Source organism: Sebastes umbrosus, chromosome 10 (genome assembly GCF_015220745.1).
Source record: "Sebastes umbrosus isolate fSebUmb1 chromosome 10, fSebUmb1.pri, whole genome shotgun sequence".
Classification (NCBI taxonomy): domain Eukaryota; kingdom Metazoa; phylum Chordata; class Actinopteri; order Perciformes; family Sebastidae; genus Sebastes; species Sebastes umbrosus.
The window spans coordinates 14613788-14632916 of NC_051278.1; the positions used below are offsets into that span (position 1 = coordinate 14613788).

General features: G+C 40.7%; 1 protein-coding gene across 4 annotated transcripts in view; it reads left to right on the forward strand.

Moving 5' to 3' along the window:
- Window positions 1-19129, forward strand: part of arid4b (AT-rich interaction domain 4B) — a 73079-nt gene that overhangs the window by 32750 nt on the left and 21200 nt on the right. For all 4 annotated transcript variants that reach the window (XM_037781329.1, XM_037781328.1, XM_037781330.1 and 1 more), the window contains exons 3-8: window positions 7171-7281; window positions 12802-12867; window positions 13148-13238; window positions 14858-14937; window positions 15673-15764; window positions 18610-18751. In XM_037781329.1, the coding sequence (XP_037637257.1) occupies window positions 7171-7281; window positions 12802-12867; window positions 13148-13238; window positions 14858-14937; window positions 15673-15764; window positions 18610-18751 (582 nt within the window). The remainder of the gene's footprint in view (window positions 1-7170; window positions 7282-12801; window positions 12868-13147; window positions 13239-14857; window positions 14938-15672; window positions 15765-18609; window positions 18752-19129) is intronic.

The window sequence follows — 19129 nt, forward strand, 5'->3', positions numbered from 1 at the left end:
TATAAAGTCCACAAGTTTGGTAAGTGGTCGGGGGAAATTGGTTGCTTTGAGATTATACGCATCAGTGATCTAATAGCAGAGTTTTATTAATATGTTTGGAGTTCTGTACTTGGTTCGTATTGTTGTGATACTGCAGCAGGAGTGAATTTGCTAGACAGCCCTACAATTTGGGGAATAACAACGTAAACAAACGGTATTAAGATTGTTATTTTTTTTGTTCTGGTTTAAAGCTGCCATAGCATTGCCAAGGCAACTCCTGCTGAAGCACCAGTCACTGGAATTGTGGTGACTTTGGTTTGGACAAAGAGGTGATTCACAGCAGGATTATTGTACGTGTGAGCTAGGCCGGGAGGGAGCTTAATTCTTTCCTGCATGCCTCTTGCATGTTCCTTTGTTCGGCCTACAAGCCTATTCATGACAGCACAATATAATGGATCAGAAACTATTGTTTCTAATATTTAAGTAATGCCGATTAGTGCCTGAGTTGTATGTTTAAAAAGGTGCGGTAGTTTATGCTTAAGCAGACATCAATACATAGTAATTCTCACAATGAAAAGAGAGGAGAAAGATAGTACACAACGTTTAACTGTTATGTCATCCTGTTTACACCGACATCACCTGAGCGGAATAAACCAGCTTATGTTCCTTACATCATCTTGTGCTGTTGTGTAACTTGAAACATACTAACATACAGTAGTGACACACATCCATCCTAACAACAACGCGTGTCATTTTAGCTTTAAGAGGCGCACAATCTGATTTAATCCCGGGCAGTAGTGACCTAAAAACTCTTCAAATTGATAATACAGTGAGAGTGAGGTGACTCCAGTGCCTTAACAGGAGATTCACTCATACACACGGTTACTGTTTTGGTGTGTGAGTGATGAAGGGAAATAGTGAGAAAAAAAGTGAACAGCAAGGTATAGATAGTAGAAAGGTTTGCATTTAATTTCAACAGTTGTAGAAAGTTGCATAAAATGGAAATACTTTAGTAAATTGTACTGAAGTACGGTGCCTTAGTACAGTGGGGTTCCAGGTAGTCCTCAGCTAAAAGGGGAATCATTTACCTTAATTATAATTAAATCCATAAGTAACACAGTGAATAATGTATTACTATTTTGGTCATGGGTTTCATACACTTTCTGTAATAAAACAGCAAACAGCAAAAATCTCATCAAATGGGGGTCTGTGGTTTAATTCGTGTCAGTTTAAGAGTCCTTAATGTGTACAAGTTTGGAAACTACTGCTTTAGTAAATATAGTTACGTTCCACCACTGGTTATCTGTCTTTAATAATGTGAGCGGAGTAACTCTTCATCACAACATTTCCAAAAGGCTTGTATCAAAAACATGTACCCGCTAGACTTGGATTCAGTGAAATGTCCTGCACTTAACACCAAAAGAGAGATTTAACAGGTCTGATGTAGATTTTCTGGAAATAATAATCTGAGCAATCACTGGCTGTAAATAGTCTACGATAACAGAATATGATAGTGGACAAAAAGGAGCTACTATGTTTACATGCACGAAATATTTGGATTTTTGCCCTTATTCTGAAAAAGACAATATTCCCACTGAGTTTACATGGCTGATGAAAATGAATATTCCACTAATATTTCCGTTAACATGCAGCCATGCATAGTCTGATTAACGCAACCAGTGGTGGACCTCTCCCTCTTTCATTCCTTCAACCACCTTCTTGAAAAGGTCAGCGTTGTGATATCTGAGCATATCTAAAAAACCTGTTGATATCCAAGTCTCTAATAATGTTTAGAAGTAGGTGTGTTTCTCCTTCGGACCACAAATGTGGGCTTTTCTTTTGGGCATGCATCTCAGTAAACTGTCGTCTAGTTGGTTTGTGTTCAACGCACAGATCTGGCCGTAAACAGGCAAGAGACCGTGTGTCACAAACTGCTGTAAAAAAAAAAAACAATTCAGAAAATGCTCCTAAAACCAGAATATTACCGGCATATTCCACATGTCTTAATTGGAAAATGCTCCATTCGGAATAAGGTCTAATTCAGAATATCCAAATGGAATATGCTGTTTACACGACCCCTATGAAATTCAGACTAATAGTGGAATATTAATGTGCATGTGAACGTAGTCATTGACTCCTCCACTAACACACCCACCAAAACACAAGACTCATTAAAACATATTGGATGCCCATGCAAATTCGAAAGGTAAAAGATCAGCAAATATGAACTTTGACTTGTGAATCTGCAGAATATCTGAACCTGAAACATATTCTTGAATATGACAGTCACATTGGCTTTAATTGTAGTGAATGAGTGTCTGGAGGAATATTTGCAGAGACTGGTGCAACTGTGTCTTAATACCTTAGCAATGGGTATCTGCATGCTGCCATGGGACAGCCTCCCAGAAATAGCCTGTGGTCTATTGAGCAAATGACCGGGGATTCCTCGAGCCCCTCCCTGATGTCTGATATAAACACCATAGTGAATTACAGTCCACAGTTTACACGTATCACCCCACAACAGTGCCATCAGTATTTTTTTTATTTCTTTGTGCAGCTTTTACCTTCTGAGAGCATCTTTTTACTGAGTTGTAGAATGAAAATGCTGTAGTCCCTCAGGCTGTCCAAGAAATGCACTATAAGCAGCAGCAGCAGCAGCTTATTTTCAACTAGCGCTCTGTGGAGTTGGCTGTTAAATTTTTCATGACCTGAGAGTCTTTATTGAGCAGAAACTGATCTCATTCTGCTGTTGCCAGTGTCACCTCAGTATATTTTGTCTTGAATGATTTCAAAGATGCCTGTTTTATTCCCTGACTAACAAGACTTAAAGGACCGGTGTGATAAGTAAGTTTTCCTTAGTGAAACTAAGAATAATCGTTATGTTTTTGTTACCTTAGAATGAGCTGTTTATATCTACATAAGGAGCGGGTATTCTCCACAGAGTCCGCCATGTTGCACCGCCATGTTTATACAGTAGCCCAGAATGGACAAACCAAACTCTGTTAACTTCTGCTACTTGGGCCGGAGTCGATAACGTTACTCGCTCCCGCTGCCCTCTCTCTCTCTCTCTCTCTCTCTCTCTCTCTCTCTCTCTCGCTTCACCACTCACTTCCCACGTATACACACACTCTAAGCACTCTACTCTTACAACAACTGGCTCTAGATAGGGCCATTCACGTTTTTGCTTCGGTTACCGTAGCAATCCTCCACGCTTGGCACACGGGAGAAGTTGTAATCTGCAATCTCACCGTTAGATACCGCCAGAGTTTCTTTAAATACTGATGGGACTTTTCCATTGGCACTTTTGACCGCCATGCCAGTTTTCCTCAACAAAATTTAGTGCAACTTTACAGCGTCATTTGCCGTTCTTCCCGACAAGCTAACATGACATGGTTGGTACCAATCGATTACTTAGGTGTTCATAATTTTTCTTAAGTTTCATATGATGCATATTTCTTCACTCTAGCTTTAAGACTGAGCCCGATACAACCTCTGAAAGACTTAATAGTGGCCGTCGGATCGTTAAGAGGTTAATAGTTTATATAATAAAAGATCAATACTTGATGGCCGTGTATCGATCAGATATATCCACGCAAAATATCACAATACTTTGCTCTATCGTTTCTTTTCCCCTCACCCCTAGTGTGTTAGGAGCAGGAGACCAGAAAAAGTTGCTGCTGAGGAAAACTCAATATTTCCTGATTTTGCTGCTTCATAATAAAAGCGGTTAAATAACAAAATAACGGGGGAGTTTTATTGTGAAGACGTTATAGGAAATGAAATGTTTATCTCCGAATTGGCGGAGATTTGTTAGCGGCTATTCTTAATAAAAACAAGTCTACTAGAGCTGCAGAGAGGAAGAGAACAAGCATGGAAAAAAGCTTTTATGGCGTGAATACATTTAAGTTATCTAATGTGGTATCTGTGCACGTCTGACTGATCAGATCCAAGTAGATCATTCTTCAGTCAAGCTGCAGCTTTTTGCACAATTTAGGTTTGTTTCTTTCCACGCCAGCCGCAGGTGCGTTTTTGTCACCCCATGCCAAGTCACATTTGTATGTGTTTAATCAAGCACGTGTGCCTGGAGAGTGTTTTCCACATCAGTAGCACTAGGTGAATAGCCAGAGAGCTGGTTTTGATTGCACCACTGTTATTACCATTACGTTGACTTTTGCATACAGAAGCTGAAGCAGCAGCGCCGGAGGCTTATGATAAATACTGCTCTGCTGTTTTTATGACAGAATCGTAGATGAGAGCAGCTCTTGTGTGGTGTTTAGCTTATTTTAAGTTGGTGAGAGGATGTTGCACCTCACAAAGGCTCAGGAATTCTGCCTCTCTGAGCTTAGTCATCTTGATTGGTTGATCTTCTGAGCGGGGGAAACATCGTCTGTCGCTCAGTACTGGCAGGAGTGATGAGAAAGGAGTCAGTGTTTTTCTGCAGACAGCTGTAGGCTAGATGGCAACTAATCCAAGGATAGTTTTAGTTTAATGCGGGGAGGTGGAAACAACAAACCGTTCTCTATTTGTGTTGGCATGTGGGCATGAGAAATGTAAATCTGGCTTCGGTAGTGTGTTATCACCCCTGTCTTGTTAGATGCGGGAGGCAGCCACAGCTGTCAAGATAACCTAAGCTGCCCTCTCTGAGTCAGTAGTGTGACTCTTCCTCTAAGGAACAGGATAGAGCCGGGAAGCAAAAGACAGTATTAGTATGAAAGAGAAGGACCAGTGGTGTCCACAGTAGTCCAGCTTGGTGTTGCAGCCATGACTGACATGAGAGTTAGTTAGCTGGTGGAAATGGCTTCTGCGTCATGTAAACCGGGCGTTGTTAGCTAGCCTGGCAGCTGGTGCTGAGGCCAGACTGCACTAAGGACTAATGAGGTGTTTATCTGAGAGGTGGGGAGGCTGAAGTGCACTGGACTCTGCCCCTGAATCCCATCTGTCAAAATCTAAGAGGCAACCTGTCCTGGTTCAATGCAGGAAGTCCAGCTGTTAACAAGGATGTTTCTTGTCTTTTTTTTGTATTTGCAGCCAGTTTGAGTTGAGATTTTTAACGGATGTGTATTTGATTTATTATAATTTTTATTGGCAGTGTAACATCTCAAATATGTCTTTTTATTGCACTTTTATGTCGTAGATGATGTTAGAGGTGTAAGAAAATATTGATACACATAAATATCACGATATTATGTTGTGCGATACTGTATCGATTTTTAATTAACCTCTTAAAAATCCAACAGCCCACCGCCGGGCCCGGCCGCTGTTCGATCTTTCGGAGGTTGTAGCGGGCTCGGTTTTAAAGCTGGAGTGAACATCTTGTAAGATACTGGCATCATATGAAACTACAAAACCTAAGGAATCTAGTGATACCAACCATGTCAAACATGCTTGTCACAAAGGAGGCTAAATAACACTCCAAAGTTGCACAAAATTTTGGCGAGGAAAAACTGGCATGGCCATATTCAAAGGGGTCCCTTGACCTCTGACCTCAAGATATGTGAATGAAAATGGCTTCTATGGGTACCCACGAGTCTCCCCTTTACAGACATGCCCACTTTATGATAATCACATACAGTTTGGGGCAAAACCGATACAGTCTTTGCATGCATTATAAATGTGTTATTTTTGCCAATTCTAAATTGGTGTATTCCAGGTGTGTTCTTTATACTATGACAGTTTTCCTAAAATTAGATTTAAAAAAAAAAAATGCAATATATTGAATCGTTACGCCTGTATCAAGATACATATTGCCAGATTCTTGCCAATATGCAGCTCTAGCAGATGTTCATATTGACTATTTTTAACCACAGTGCACAGAGAACCCCGTCATCAGTTAGAGTTTCTTGAGTTGTCTCCTCACAGTACAAGATAAATAAAAATAAGTGAAACACTACTTTTAAGTCTGCAGAGCATCCTGACTGTTTTTTTTCACAAAGCTGGACTGGATTGTTAAAGTTGGCAAGCCACCGTGCTTATTTTTAGTATTCAGTCCTGTATATACTTCTACCCTTTGATATCAATCAGAGCATCCTATTTGCACGACAGCCAACCTCTGGTTGTTCTGATAACTTGGCTGAGGTTTGATTAATAGAAAGTGTCTTCTAGTGTGCCTGTCCAGATAATCTTCACCTCCTGTTAATGTCTCATAAATCTGATTCTTTTTTTAGTCTTGTGGTTTGAGTGTATGGCCCAAAATTACTACATATTTTAGTTGTCTGTGAGATTTAGCCTCAGGTAACAAATAAATTAAAGAGGGATATGAAGCCCTTATGTTCATTTGGATAATTGGACGATGGATATTTTTAACCATATTTCGGTTTCACCTGTTACTCTTTTATTAGGAGGGCAACATGTTGCTCATGCATATGCAGTGAATTTTACTCATATATTCATTTGATATTGAATATAAGTTCAAATCCTGATTGAATATTTATATGTTCCTACATAAATGAACAGAGCCAGCTTTCAGTAGTGAGTTTTGTAGCCAGCGTGATTAGTAAACTTCATTCATCCATTCAGAAAATAAGATGTGTTTTCGTGTTCAGTGCTGCTAAAATAAAAAAGGTACATTTGTAGTTTTTCACATTAGAGTAGGAGCTGATATAATAACTTTATATACAGTATATGACAAGTTGCAGTTGTTCTTGATGTGTCCTGTGGGCAGGAAGTGAGCTCCACTGTGGGTCTTATTCTAGAAAGATGTCTAAATACATACCTCTGTTAGGTTAACCATTTTCTGGAGCCTTAGTAAAACACCCACATCTCTACACTACACGAACCATAAACATCTCCTGCCCTCATCCACACACAGGAAGTCTGTTTTCTCTGTGTACCCGACCCTCCGCAAATCTGTTCTTGAGGGGAAAAAAAAGGTTGGATAAACATCCAATGATGACACAAGATGGTGCTATGTGTTCCGGATAGCTTCTTCTTTGTAGTCATCAAAGCAGTAGTGAAGTGGCCTTTTTGTTTGCTCCCTCAGAGGCTTGTTTTCCAATACCCAGAGCAGATGGTATGTGTTTTCCATCGGTGAATCACTGAGTCGGGTGGGCTTTGCGTAGCTGGCCTACACTATGTGAAGCTTGTATGTGTGTCTTCCTGCCTTAGCTGTGTGAATACACCTGTGTCAGTAAGCTATATATATATTTTAAAAAAGCCTTTGAATTCACTGTTTTGTTATTTTTATTTCCTCAGACTCTGGAGGAGCCCCCCTACTTGACAGTAGGGACGGATGTGAGCGCCAAGTATCGAGGGGCTTTCTGTGAGGCCAAGATTAAGACTGCCAAGAGGCTAGTCAAGGCCAAGGTAAGTCACATTTCAAAGTGCTCATGATCCACAATGAAAAATTTATTGTCTGGCTGTGTTGTGTGTGAAGTGGAAGGCAGCAGGGCGAGGGGCTATTGTCTTTGTGCGAAGGGGCAACAATCAAGATCACACAGCTCAGCTTTAATGTACATCCAGAGCGGTTGGATTGGAGATGGCCACATATAAAAGATGCTGAAAATATTCCTTCAGAGACCAGGTTGCTGGGATGATTTCAAGTTCCTCATATTAGACAGATTCTTAAGGTCTTTGCACACCAACTCCATTATTTTCATATGAATTTCTGTTAATCCGTCATCTGATAAACATTACGCACAGAGTCTGATGCGTTTTATTATGCTATTTGTTGCAAAAATTCACAATACTAGACAAAACTGAATTATTTATGTGGGTGCAATGGATAGCGCAAATCCAAAACGGGGCATCTCTGTATTCTTTTATTTCTTTATCTTAAAGTGATTTGTGCTGGGAGACGAAGTGAATTTTTTTGATGATGTTTTTGACGATGATAACGTTTGCACAGACGGTGGCTCTGAGTGGTCAAACAACCCTCTTTTGCCTTTTAACGGATGCAAAAAACGCAGGAAATCGAACCTGGTACAAAAACTTTAATGATGAAAGAAAGTTTCGGAGTCCGTTTGTAAACGTGATTGACACAATGTGAGGTGGTATTTATTTTTAAAGGTGCGACAATTTCAGACGAAAAACAATGAACTTGGTGTTAGGGATGCACCGATTCATCGGCCAAACATCGGTAACGGCCGATATTTGCGTTGTTGACTGCCATCGGGCTATTGGCAAATAAGATGACATTCGCTGATGGCAGTGGCCGATGTTTATCTGTCTATCAATTTTGCAGTTAAATGTTGTGTTGGTTATTTGCGGTCGGTCTCTGACAACAGTATTTCATATATATATAGTATATATTCAGAGAAGAAGCCACTGGCTGGACACGTCTCTGGCATGACGGTGGGCGCCGTGCGCATTGTGTGTTTGTTTACAAATAAATGTGAAAGAAAAAGTCGTCTGCGTGGTAGTGTTATACTGTCTCGGAGAAAGATCAGCGACAAGAACGCTGTTATGCTCAATGACAAATCAGGCAGTAAAACAATGGCTTACAAGATTTATTAAAAACAATCACTGCGGTCTGAATGGGAACGAACCTTGCGTGTGCGTAATGTGTCACTATAAGCCTGTCAGTCCAACGAGGGATGATGCAGTGCCCAGTATTTTACAGTGGGAACATCCTTCATGGCGTGCAGCCCATGCAGCTGTCCGTCCCTCATTTTTTAAAGAGAATATTTTTCATGTGAAAGAAGATTATAATAAAAGTTTCATAAATTTGTATGATTGAATTTGTGCTCATTGAAAGACAGCGCAATTAAATACTGAATGACTTTAAAACAGTTATTTTTGTTATAATGAAGAGGTTTGTTGCACAAAAGGGGAATAAATAGAATCGAAAAAAAATAAACAAAACATTGGTATCAGTATCAGCTATCAGCCAAATTTTGCAGCCAGTGCATCCCTACTTGATTTGCAAAGACCTTTAGATGGTGCATTTAAATGATTTTCTTGTCTCTGATGTTGCCAAAAGTCCAGCTGTGTTGCTTACATGCTGGAGTTCTACCACCTGGTTCAGGTTGTTAGTACTGCTCATGCAGCTGAAACACTGATCAGAGCCCCAGCTGTGACAGATGCAGGGTCTGGCCTCGCCCACCAGGTACCCATCACATCCTCAGGCGTCCCTCTCGCCCACTGCTTCCACATTTTGTCCCGGTGACGGTGTGACTGCTGTTCCCCCATTGGTTTTACGCCTTGCTGATGAAGGCATGATGCACGTAGTACAGTATCTCATTTCCCAGTGGGGCTGAAGCATCTGGATAATACAATAGAGACAGATCGCTTGTCTCTCTTTCTCTTAGAGTGTGTGGGAGGAACAAAGATTGGATGCTGGCTTTTTACACTGTGTCAATGCACTGTAGTTCCCCCCTTAGAGACAAAAGAGCAGCGATGTTCTGCCACTCTGCCTTTTTGTCTCACGGACAGAGATGAACAACATGACAAATAGACCACGTGACTTTCTTAGTTTAAATATCGTGGACTAAAATGAAGCTAATAGGGCGGTCTCAGCTCATAAATGAATTACCATACTAATTGGCAGAATGTGGGGTTTGTTTTTTGGGTTGCTGTAATGTGAATGTGAGCTCTGTTACTCAAACGGAGAACATGGCAATTATTCAGTGGTTGTTGTGAATCTGGATATTCCACCGACTGTAATGAATCCCTCTTTAGTTCTTTGGTTCATTAATCTCTGTCGGCTTGTTTAACAAAGTCGATGGTGGCAGCATATGGCGTTGGTGTCTTTTCAGTGATTTTAAAACCCAGTAAAAGATTTGTCTGACATCCTTATTTATGATGATGATCCGCTCTAGAATTAGCACCATGTCAGTATCGCTCACTGTGACATGTATAGCACACATTTAATCAGGCAGGCCAAACCCTGTGACACTGTAACAAACACTGTGTAAAACATTGAGTGCTGCATGATAGATTCATAGTGCATTTTGGCTGATATTGCAACTGCAATATGTTTGTGATATTAGAGGGAATTTTTTCATTATTCTCATTTTCATTGAAAAACCTATTAAAATGATTATGGTGTGATTTTTTGCGGGGATCTGTACCAAACAAAGACATTTTATTAAGTCTGTATAATATGATGTGTAGGCCAGGACATCTCTGCAGCACCACAATATTTAATTTAAAATTCGACACATTTCACCTTTAACAAATATTGCGCCTCATGTGATTTGAAAATTGGCCATATTGCGTTTTCAATTCAATTTCAATAAATTGTGCTGCCCTAGTTTTCCTTATAGATTTCACTGCAGAGTGCAAATAAAAGAATCTCTTAAATGAGAAAATACATCCACTTTTTTTGCAGAGCAGCATCAATTCCCTCTCAAAGCATTTGCAGATCAGTCAGGTTTTATACTACTGTTTGTTATTAGCTGGGGATCATTTCCTTTGGCTGTGTATGACCAAAAGAATCCACCTCCGCAGTCAAGTTGGCTTGAATAAATCAAGATCAAAGTTCACTTCATACTGCTGTATCAAATAAACAGAAGCATAAAAGTCTTGCATTTTCAAATAGGAAAAATGCTCACTAACCACTTTGAATTTAGTGCAGTGAAACGTCCTGCAGCTCCGTAACATTTAAGGCTTATTGGAAGAAAGGATCTTGTAAAATAATGGACTGTGAGCTCCCGACAAACCTATTCACATCACATAAATTTGCTGGAGGCTCTTTTTTTATTAGATATATGGTTTCATATCTTATTCCAATATTTGAGTCTAAGTGGTTGTACAGTTACAGGCCACTGTTGAACCGTGCAGCAACCGAGCACAGTTAGGAGGTTGTCAGGATGGGGCAAGTGTTATTGACGCTTACTAGCTGAGGTTTTGGACAGCGAGAGTCACCCTCCCTCTGTCTGTGGAGAGCGGAGCCTCCTGCTCCACCGGGCAGGAATGTTATTATCTCCATAACTGATGAAATGCAGCCTCAAAAAGCTCTTTATTCCTTCCTCTTCCATCCTATTTTATGACACGACAATTTAACCGCATCTTACAGTATGTATTTCTTTCATTCATTGTCTTGATGCCGCCTTCACAGCGAGACTTAGATTGCCGTTTCTGCTGCTGTTATGTTTGAAACCGACTCCAGAGAGCGTTGTCTGAATGTGTTACCTGCAGGCTTGTTTTCTGAGACGGGGATGCTTAACATTCTTTTTCTGCCCTCGTATGGCGGCTGATTCTAAACTAAATCGCAGTCAATAAAAGTGAAGCCGGTTTTCCATTATAATTATGTTACTATTTTACTAGCACATGCTCTCAAAAATGACTTTAATTTCCCCGAGGAAACAGAGAAGGAAGCACATGAGCATATTGATATATCAAGCAGGGAGGGGCATTTGTAATACTAAACAGATTTGGTGCTTCTGGCTGCTTCGGCACTTTTCGCACATGCTCCTTTGAAAATATGTGACAGTAAATGGCTGCGTAAGTGTGTGTGCTGCCTTGTGGTCTTTTCTGTCACTCAGCGTTGCCAGGTCACCATGCAGATGCAAGATTACCAGAGCATGATCAGATTATGATCTACTGTGGCTCACTTAGGGGAGGCTGCAGTTGCAGAGAGAGAGAGGGGGTGGGGGGGTTGGTTAGTGTAGCCCAAACAATGGCAACAGAAATCCACCACAGTTGGCTCCAACAGATGCGGCGCATTTGCCAAGTGGGGGGGTCGGTCGCTCAACGATGCCAGAAATGAGCCATAGTATTAAATATTCACACACATGCTGCTTGCCTAATGACACCAGGAAGTCTTTACTAGTATGTTCTCACTGATTTAAAAGCGACAATCCTGCCTCGCTGCCAAGTATTGCGTGAAAGTAGAGCAGCACAAATTAATCGAATATTAATGGCGATCATGATTTTTGCCTTCCCACAATTAAATGAACATGATCCACTGCGATACTGACCTTTTTAAAATGCGTGCTCTGCTCATACAAAAAAGCAAGTGATTCCAAAACTAACAGCTAGAGATGCATTGTCAATCAGCAGCCGATTAAAGCTGGCTGGTTTTCAGCAGTCTCATATATCCGCATATATAAACACACACATGTGCAGCCGCCACGCAATTTGTCCAAAATAAGCCGCGGAGGAACAACCTTAAAAACATTTGGAACAACTAACTTATCAGACACTTCTTATATTGTAATTCATTCCCATGATGCTGCTGAGAGGGATCACAGAGACCGGCTCGTCTGCCGACAGCACAGAGCTGAAGAGCTAACGTTAACGGAAGTTCCATTGAGTTACATTATGATGCCTTCAGGCTCTAATCCGTAAAAATGAGTATTGAGCGATGGTAAATTATAATACTATCATGATGCGTTCAAATGTAATCTTGTAAAATGTATTTTTGTTGCGAGAAACTTGAATAAATCAAGTTGTTTGAAGGAGAAATTTTCACAGCAATATTAAAATTGATAATAGAGAGAGAGATATGACCTGTTTAAGATTTTTTTTATCAAAGCAAATATTTAAATAAGCATACAATCATTTATTTCCTAATCATTTTAATTTTGTGTTTTTATGCAAATAACCGCTATAGATGACAATAACAACGTAAAAAGAGACGTTTGGAGTTTTTGACGGTTGAAATTACGCACAACACGGAATACATATATCATATACAAATATTTTGTCCCTAAAATCTATGAATAATAGGGATTATGATTTTGGCCATAATCGTGGAGCCCTACATGAAAGAGTCCATCATTGTAATGAGTGTACAGTTATAGAGTCCAGCAGCGTTAGCGGGGACCTGCTGCCTCTGTGAAGTGGAGGATTGATGTGGCCCGGTGGGCAGGCCATGGGGGAATTGTTTGTTTATCCTCGTTACTGATTCTCCTCCCCTGTTGCCTCTCCCTCCCTCTTCAGGTGACCTTTAAACCAGATCTGTCCACAGCTGAGGTTCATGATGAAAACATCAAAGGACCTCTAAAGGTAAGGCAGGAAAGATGGAGGAGGCTGATGTCGTCTCACAGTCAGCTGGAACATAACACACACATATTGCCGTTAATTACCATTCATTGATTAGAAGATCATAGTGAATGTAGAAACAAGCACGAGATAATTGAAGCACTTCGCTTTGCAATTTAATTTCAGTCGATTTGTGATTCTTGTAGCAGCAAAATGGTTGTCTCATTACTCTAAAAGACATCATTAGATTTATCATTTGTAGCACATTAGGATGCCAGATAACAGCAGTGTGTCCGTCCCACAGGTGGGTGGTGTTGTAGAGGTGAAGAACCAGGATGGAGTTTACCAGGAAGCAACAATCAATAAGCTGACCGATGCTAGTATATATACTGTTGGTAAGTCAATAACAAGCTGTTTCTCCTCCTCCTCTCTCACAAAGGCTTGTACTTTCCCTACAGCGAGCTTACAAAAACATGTTTGTGTACAATAGAAATTCAATTTCGAGGGTTTCTATTTTCCTCTGCCTGAGCGTTATACTGAACCATCTTCAATCGATTCCAAAGAAAAGGTAAAGAAGTGATATTTCTCACAGTGCAGCAGGAAGTAGTAGGAGTTTCTATGCCTTAACATGCTCAGATTATTCAAATCTCCATTTACAATCCAAACCATTACTACCATTTGTGTGATTATTAAAATGTGCAGTAAAACTGGGGGCCAAACTGTATTATATTGTTATGTGAATATATTCCAAAATATTGTTCAGTCTGAAGCAAATAAGGTGGAAGGAAATAATGGGCAAGATAAAACCTTTAAATAAAAAGAACAAATGATGAAGAGGAAAAATATTTTTTAAAGAATTTTATTTTAGAGCCAGGGTCTCCAGTCTTTTTTCCTCTGAGAGCTAATTTGACAACATGTGTCAAGTGTCCGAGAGCTACTCATAGCACCAAGTTGTACATCGCCAATAACAGACATGATCCCTATCTTTATTTTTGGTCCTTTAATAACGTTTCACAGTCAACATTGAAATATTATACATAAATATTATATTATATTATACATATAAGTAATTTAACAAGCCAGCAGTGCTGGTAAATGCTCCAACTTCAGATAACCTTTATCATCCAATATTTTTTCTTTCAAATAAAGGATTGATTGTTTAGTCTGTAATGTGTCAAAAAAGTGTGAAAACAAAATTGGATCGCGATTTTCCAGACTGACCAACAGTCCAAAACCCAAACGTATTGTATTGTATCTATAAATACACACAAATAGGGAAAAGCAGCAAATTCTTATATTTGAGAAGCTGGACCCAGCAAATCTTTTGGATTTTTTTTTATCTGTGAAAAGTACACAGTTCCAGTGTTGGATAATCCAAAGTATACAGAGTATAGACTGCTGCTCAGATCTGTAGTCTCTCAGCAGCTGCTCGTCACTTGAGCGTGCCCGTGGGGTTTCCCCTGTCTCGTCTCGGCACATTTTCATTCTTTTCATTCATCAACAAAAACATGAGTCACTGTTGAAGATACCTCAAGAGTTTTCCCCTCATTGTTGTCGCCAAGTACATATGAGCGAGCAGTGAATAATGAGATTTAATGATTTACACATCTGGGTCTGTCTTTGGGAGCGATGTGGCTGATGAAAGTGAAAGGAAGGTCCTTTAATATGATATATATTATTCATGCTTATTGTAAAAGTTAGTCTGTGGAGATTTAATATCCGTTGATAAATAAATAAAATCAGTAAATCCTCTGACACTTCACCACATCTCTTTTATTTTACCATTTACTCTGCGTCTAGCTGAGGGTCCTTGAAGCTGTAATAAAGCTGAAAGCGACTCCGTCACTGCCTGCTGGAGGATCTGTCTAAGCCTTATAGCATCATTTGTTTTTAACATTTCATAAATCAAGCAGACATTTTGTAACCGAGACCGGAGTTTATTTGTGCGTAAGTGTGTGTTTGTGTGTGTTGTCGCACATACAGCAGCTTAACAGTTTGTCCCTCATCTCTGCAGTGTTTGACGATGGCGATGAGAAGACCCTGAGGCGTTCCTCTCTCTGCCTGAAAGGAGCGCGTCACTTCGCAGAGAGCGAGGCAAGTATTGTGCTGTCCTGCAGTTTTACACCAGCCTCGATCCCTCCGCTTTCTATGGAAAGGTTGGGAGTATGGGGTTGTCGGTGTATTACCTCGGTGTATTACCTACAGTAGATGACAGTCAGCACGCCTCCAGTTTGGAGAAGCAGACAGGAGTTACCAAACAGGAGCAAAGCAATGTACTGCTGTGGACGGGGCCGGCAGCAAAACGCTATGTTTAGAATATTTTCACCACTTTATCTTGCTGTCAGACACCCCTTTCCGATGGGGACCTGAACTGAAAGCGAAACTTATCTATACTTTGTCATCTGATGGTACATTTTTTTAGGTGAGCCTTTCTTTTAGGTGTCTTTTATACGTTTTGCTGCCGGCCCCGTCCACAGCAGTACATTGCTTTGCTTCCAAACTGGAGGCATACTGAATGTAATCAACTGTAGGTAATACACTGACTATGGATAAGTAAGATAAGATAAAACACCCAACTATCCCTTTAAAACGCTGCTTATGAATGGTCCCAAACTGGCATTTAGAAGTTCGGCTGTGATACATTTCCAGGAAACTGATGTCACAGCACAGTTGCCAAATGTAGCGCCGCTTAAATCCCTCCATTTGTAACTGATGAAATCCCACAAAGAGATTTTCTTCCAGGTATACAAGATAAATCTCTTTGTCTTCCAATTTAGTGTCTGACAAGGTGGCACTGAAGCTCTTTGTTGTTGTTTGTCTCCCCTGCAGACACTCGACAGACTCCCGCTCACCAACCCCGAGCACTTCGGCACACCTGTCATCGGCAAGAAGGGCAACCGCGGCAGACGATCGAACCCAGTGTGAGTATCGTCCTCCGTCTCTGTACATCCTGCAGGGCTCATATCAAACTTAATATATCAGAGGGCTGTGATGCTGGTGGGGAGGGATTTTCTGTACCAATCCACTGTCATCAGTAACCGGCTGCCCTATTCTAAGTGTGCTGACAGCAGTTGAAATGAAAGATTTACTCCCATCTCCGTCCCCTCATAAACTACGCCTGAGGCCTGGAAGTAGAGCGCCTCCTCGCCTCCTCCGACTCCTTAATCACGCCGGGCTCTTGTGTGTGCGTGCATGCTGGAGAGGCAGCGTTAGCACGGCATGGTCCTGCTGAATATCATCTATTTAACTCAAATGTTCCAGTGGGTGTTTTATGCTCTGATGTGCCGACTCCTGGGAGGCTGCAGAGTTTTCATCTGGGAATAGGAACTGCTGAGGCCTTTCTGGCGCTGGATATAATTGTGGCTCCTCTCTGTTATAAAAGAGGACACTCTGCTACATAATCTCGTTCTCTAACACCCCTCGCTAATGGCTCTCAGAGAAAAGTCAATATTACTCTAAACATTGATGCAATATTGACTTGGGTCTTTCCCAGCTGCACATTAGCACCTTGGACCTGTTGTCTTCCTGTGCACTAATACTGGCCTAATTTTGGATTTACAAGGATTGACAATGCAGTGGAGATTACTGGAAAAAGACATTGTATGAGAAAATGTATTCTTCTGTCAACATTTTGAGACTTAATGCTTATTTGCTTTCTTGCTACGGGTTAGATGAGAAGATAGATACTTCTCTCATGCCTGTACGCTAAATATGCAGCTACAGCCAGCAGGTGATTAATTCCTCGGTTGGAAACAGGAAAAACAGCCAGCCTGGCTTCGTTCAAAGATCCACTGACTAGCACCTCTGAATCTCACCAATTAACACGTTATCTCTTGTTTGTTTAACTGTGAGGTTTCCAAGGGAAGCAGCAGAAAGTTACAACAGGAAGTTACAGCTCTCCGCCAGGAAATAGTCTGGTGGATTACAAACCACGACCTGCCGTTTTTTTTTACACCTCAGTTTTTGTAGTGACCCCTTTTGAAAATGGCCATGCCAATTTTATCATGTTAACTTCGACAGCCCTAGAATTAAAGTTCATTTTTATTTTATTTTTATTATTTTTTTACGCAGGCAATATAGTTTCAGTTTAGTTTTATTTTTTCGTAAAGGATATCATTTTTATTTAGTTTCAGTTTACTAAAAATATTGTTCACTGCTTATTTTCTTTCCAATTTTAGTTTACTATAATAGCCCTGCCTCTAGCTTCATATTTAGCGTACAGACATGAGAGTGGTGTCGATTTTCTCATCTAACTTCCAACAAGAAAGCGAATAAATACATTTCCCAAAATGTCGAACTATTCCTTTAAATTACTGTCATAAAACTAAGGGTACCTGTCATGCATCCCCACTACAATAATCATTATATGTGGAGGAAACTCTTTCCTACGTGACTTGTCGTATCTCCCTTGTTGAGTGGCTAGAGTGCTTTGTTTATGACTTTGATTCACAGCTTAGTTGTTGTTGTAGTAGTAGTAGCAGACTGGCTGATTTACTGCTCTTGAGTCGTGCCAAACAGTGTGTGTGTGTGTGTGTGCGGTGTGTGTACATAGAGTTGTGCTCAGAGCAGGCCTAGTGAGGCATAAAAAGAGGACGGAGGATCTGTTTGCCTGCTGGTGCTGCTGCTTGCCCGATCACTCAGAGACACGGCTGCCCGTCTGCTGCCCGCGGTCGGAGCGCCAGGATGACTGTCAGACAGCAGAGCACGAGCCGGCTCGTCAATACACTGATCCTAATGAGCGGGCTCATCAGTAGAGCGGGCCTTATGTGTCGCTGTGCTACATAATGATACGACTAGAGAGGTTTTGTTGTGCTGTGGATTGTTAGTTGGAGACCTTTTGATGTTAAATGAAAAGATGATTGGTTAGCAGAAATATTCTGCCTGAGAGACCAGCGCACGCAATGTTATTTTCATAACCTGTTATATATAGCACGGAGTTAATATTTTTCTGTTTTTATTATGGCTGTCAAATTTAATGCGTTAACATCAGCATCATATTAAAATAGAAAACTTAAGGAATCCATTGGTACCAACCATGTAAGACTAGCTTGTCACGAAAGGTGGTTAAATAACGCTCTAAACTTGCGCTAAATGTTTTGCGAGGAAAAACTGGCATGGCCATTTTCAGGGGGGGTCAAGGGGTCCCTTGACCTCTGACCTCAAGATATGTGAATGAAAATGGGTTCTATGGGTACCCACGAGTCTCACCTTTACAGACATGCCCACTTTATGATAATCACATTCAGTTTGGGGCAAGTCATAGTCAAGTCAGCACACTGACACACTGACACCTGTTGTTGCCTGTTGGGCTGCAGTTTGTCATGTTATGATTTGAGCATATTTTTTATGCTAAATGCAGTACCTGTGAGGATTTCTGGACAATATTTGTCATTGTTTTGAGTTGTTAATTGATTTCCAAAAATTAATATATACATACATTTGTATAAAGAAAGCATATTTGCCCACTCCCATGATGATAAGCATAAGTAGTAAATACTTGACAAATCTCCCCTTATGGTACATTTTGAACAGATAGAAAATGTGCTATTAATTTGCGATTAATCATGATTAAATATTTTAATCGACTGACAGCCCCAATTTTTATACAGCAGTGCTACACTAGTATGTAAAAATGGAGATAAATTAACGGCGCCACTTTTCCCGATGTGATGAATGTAAAAGAACGTATTTATGAGCATCCGCATGCTGACTGTACCTTCCCTAAATTGCAGTCCGTTTTGAGTAAACTGCCCTTTTCTCCCACAGCCAAGAAGAAGAAGCGTCTTCATCCTCCAGCGAAGAAGAGGAGAGCGACCAGCGGCAGAATGAGGATCTGTTCGGCAAAGTGGTCTGCGTGGAGGGGGTCACCACCGGGGACAAAAAGAAGACCACGTGGTATCCTGCTCTGGTGAGCTCATAGTCTCCCTTCCTTCACTGCTCTCTGCTCCATCACTGTGAAGAAGCAGCGCTGCTGGTCCACCAGTACGCTCACAGCGTTGTGCCATTTCATCTAAACGCCTGCTTATGTAACCTCAGCAGGATTATCTTATTGCGTAACACCCACCATCGAATGTTGGAAATATGTATGTTGTTGCAGTTAAATAGCTGATTTCTATAAATATTCTTTGCAGTAGCTGCCTGCCTTCTGTAGTTTGAAGAATTTCAGAAAGCAAAAGCTCTTATTTTGAAGGAAAAAGATATGACTTGTTCTCTTGTGCAACAACGCAGCACAAACACAATGTTTTCAGTCTTTTCCAATGCATTTGTTTCCACCCACCCATAACTC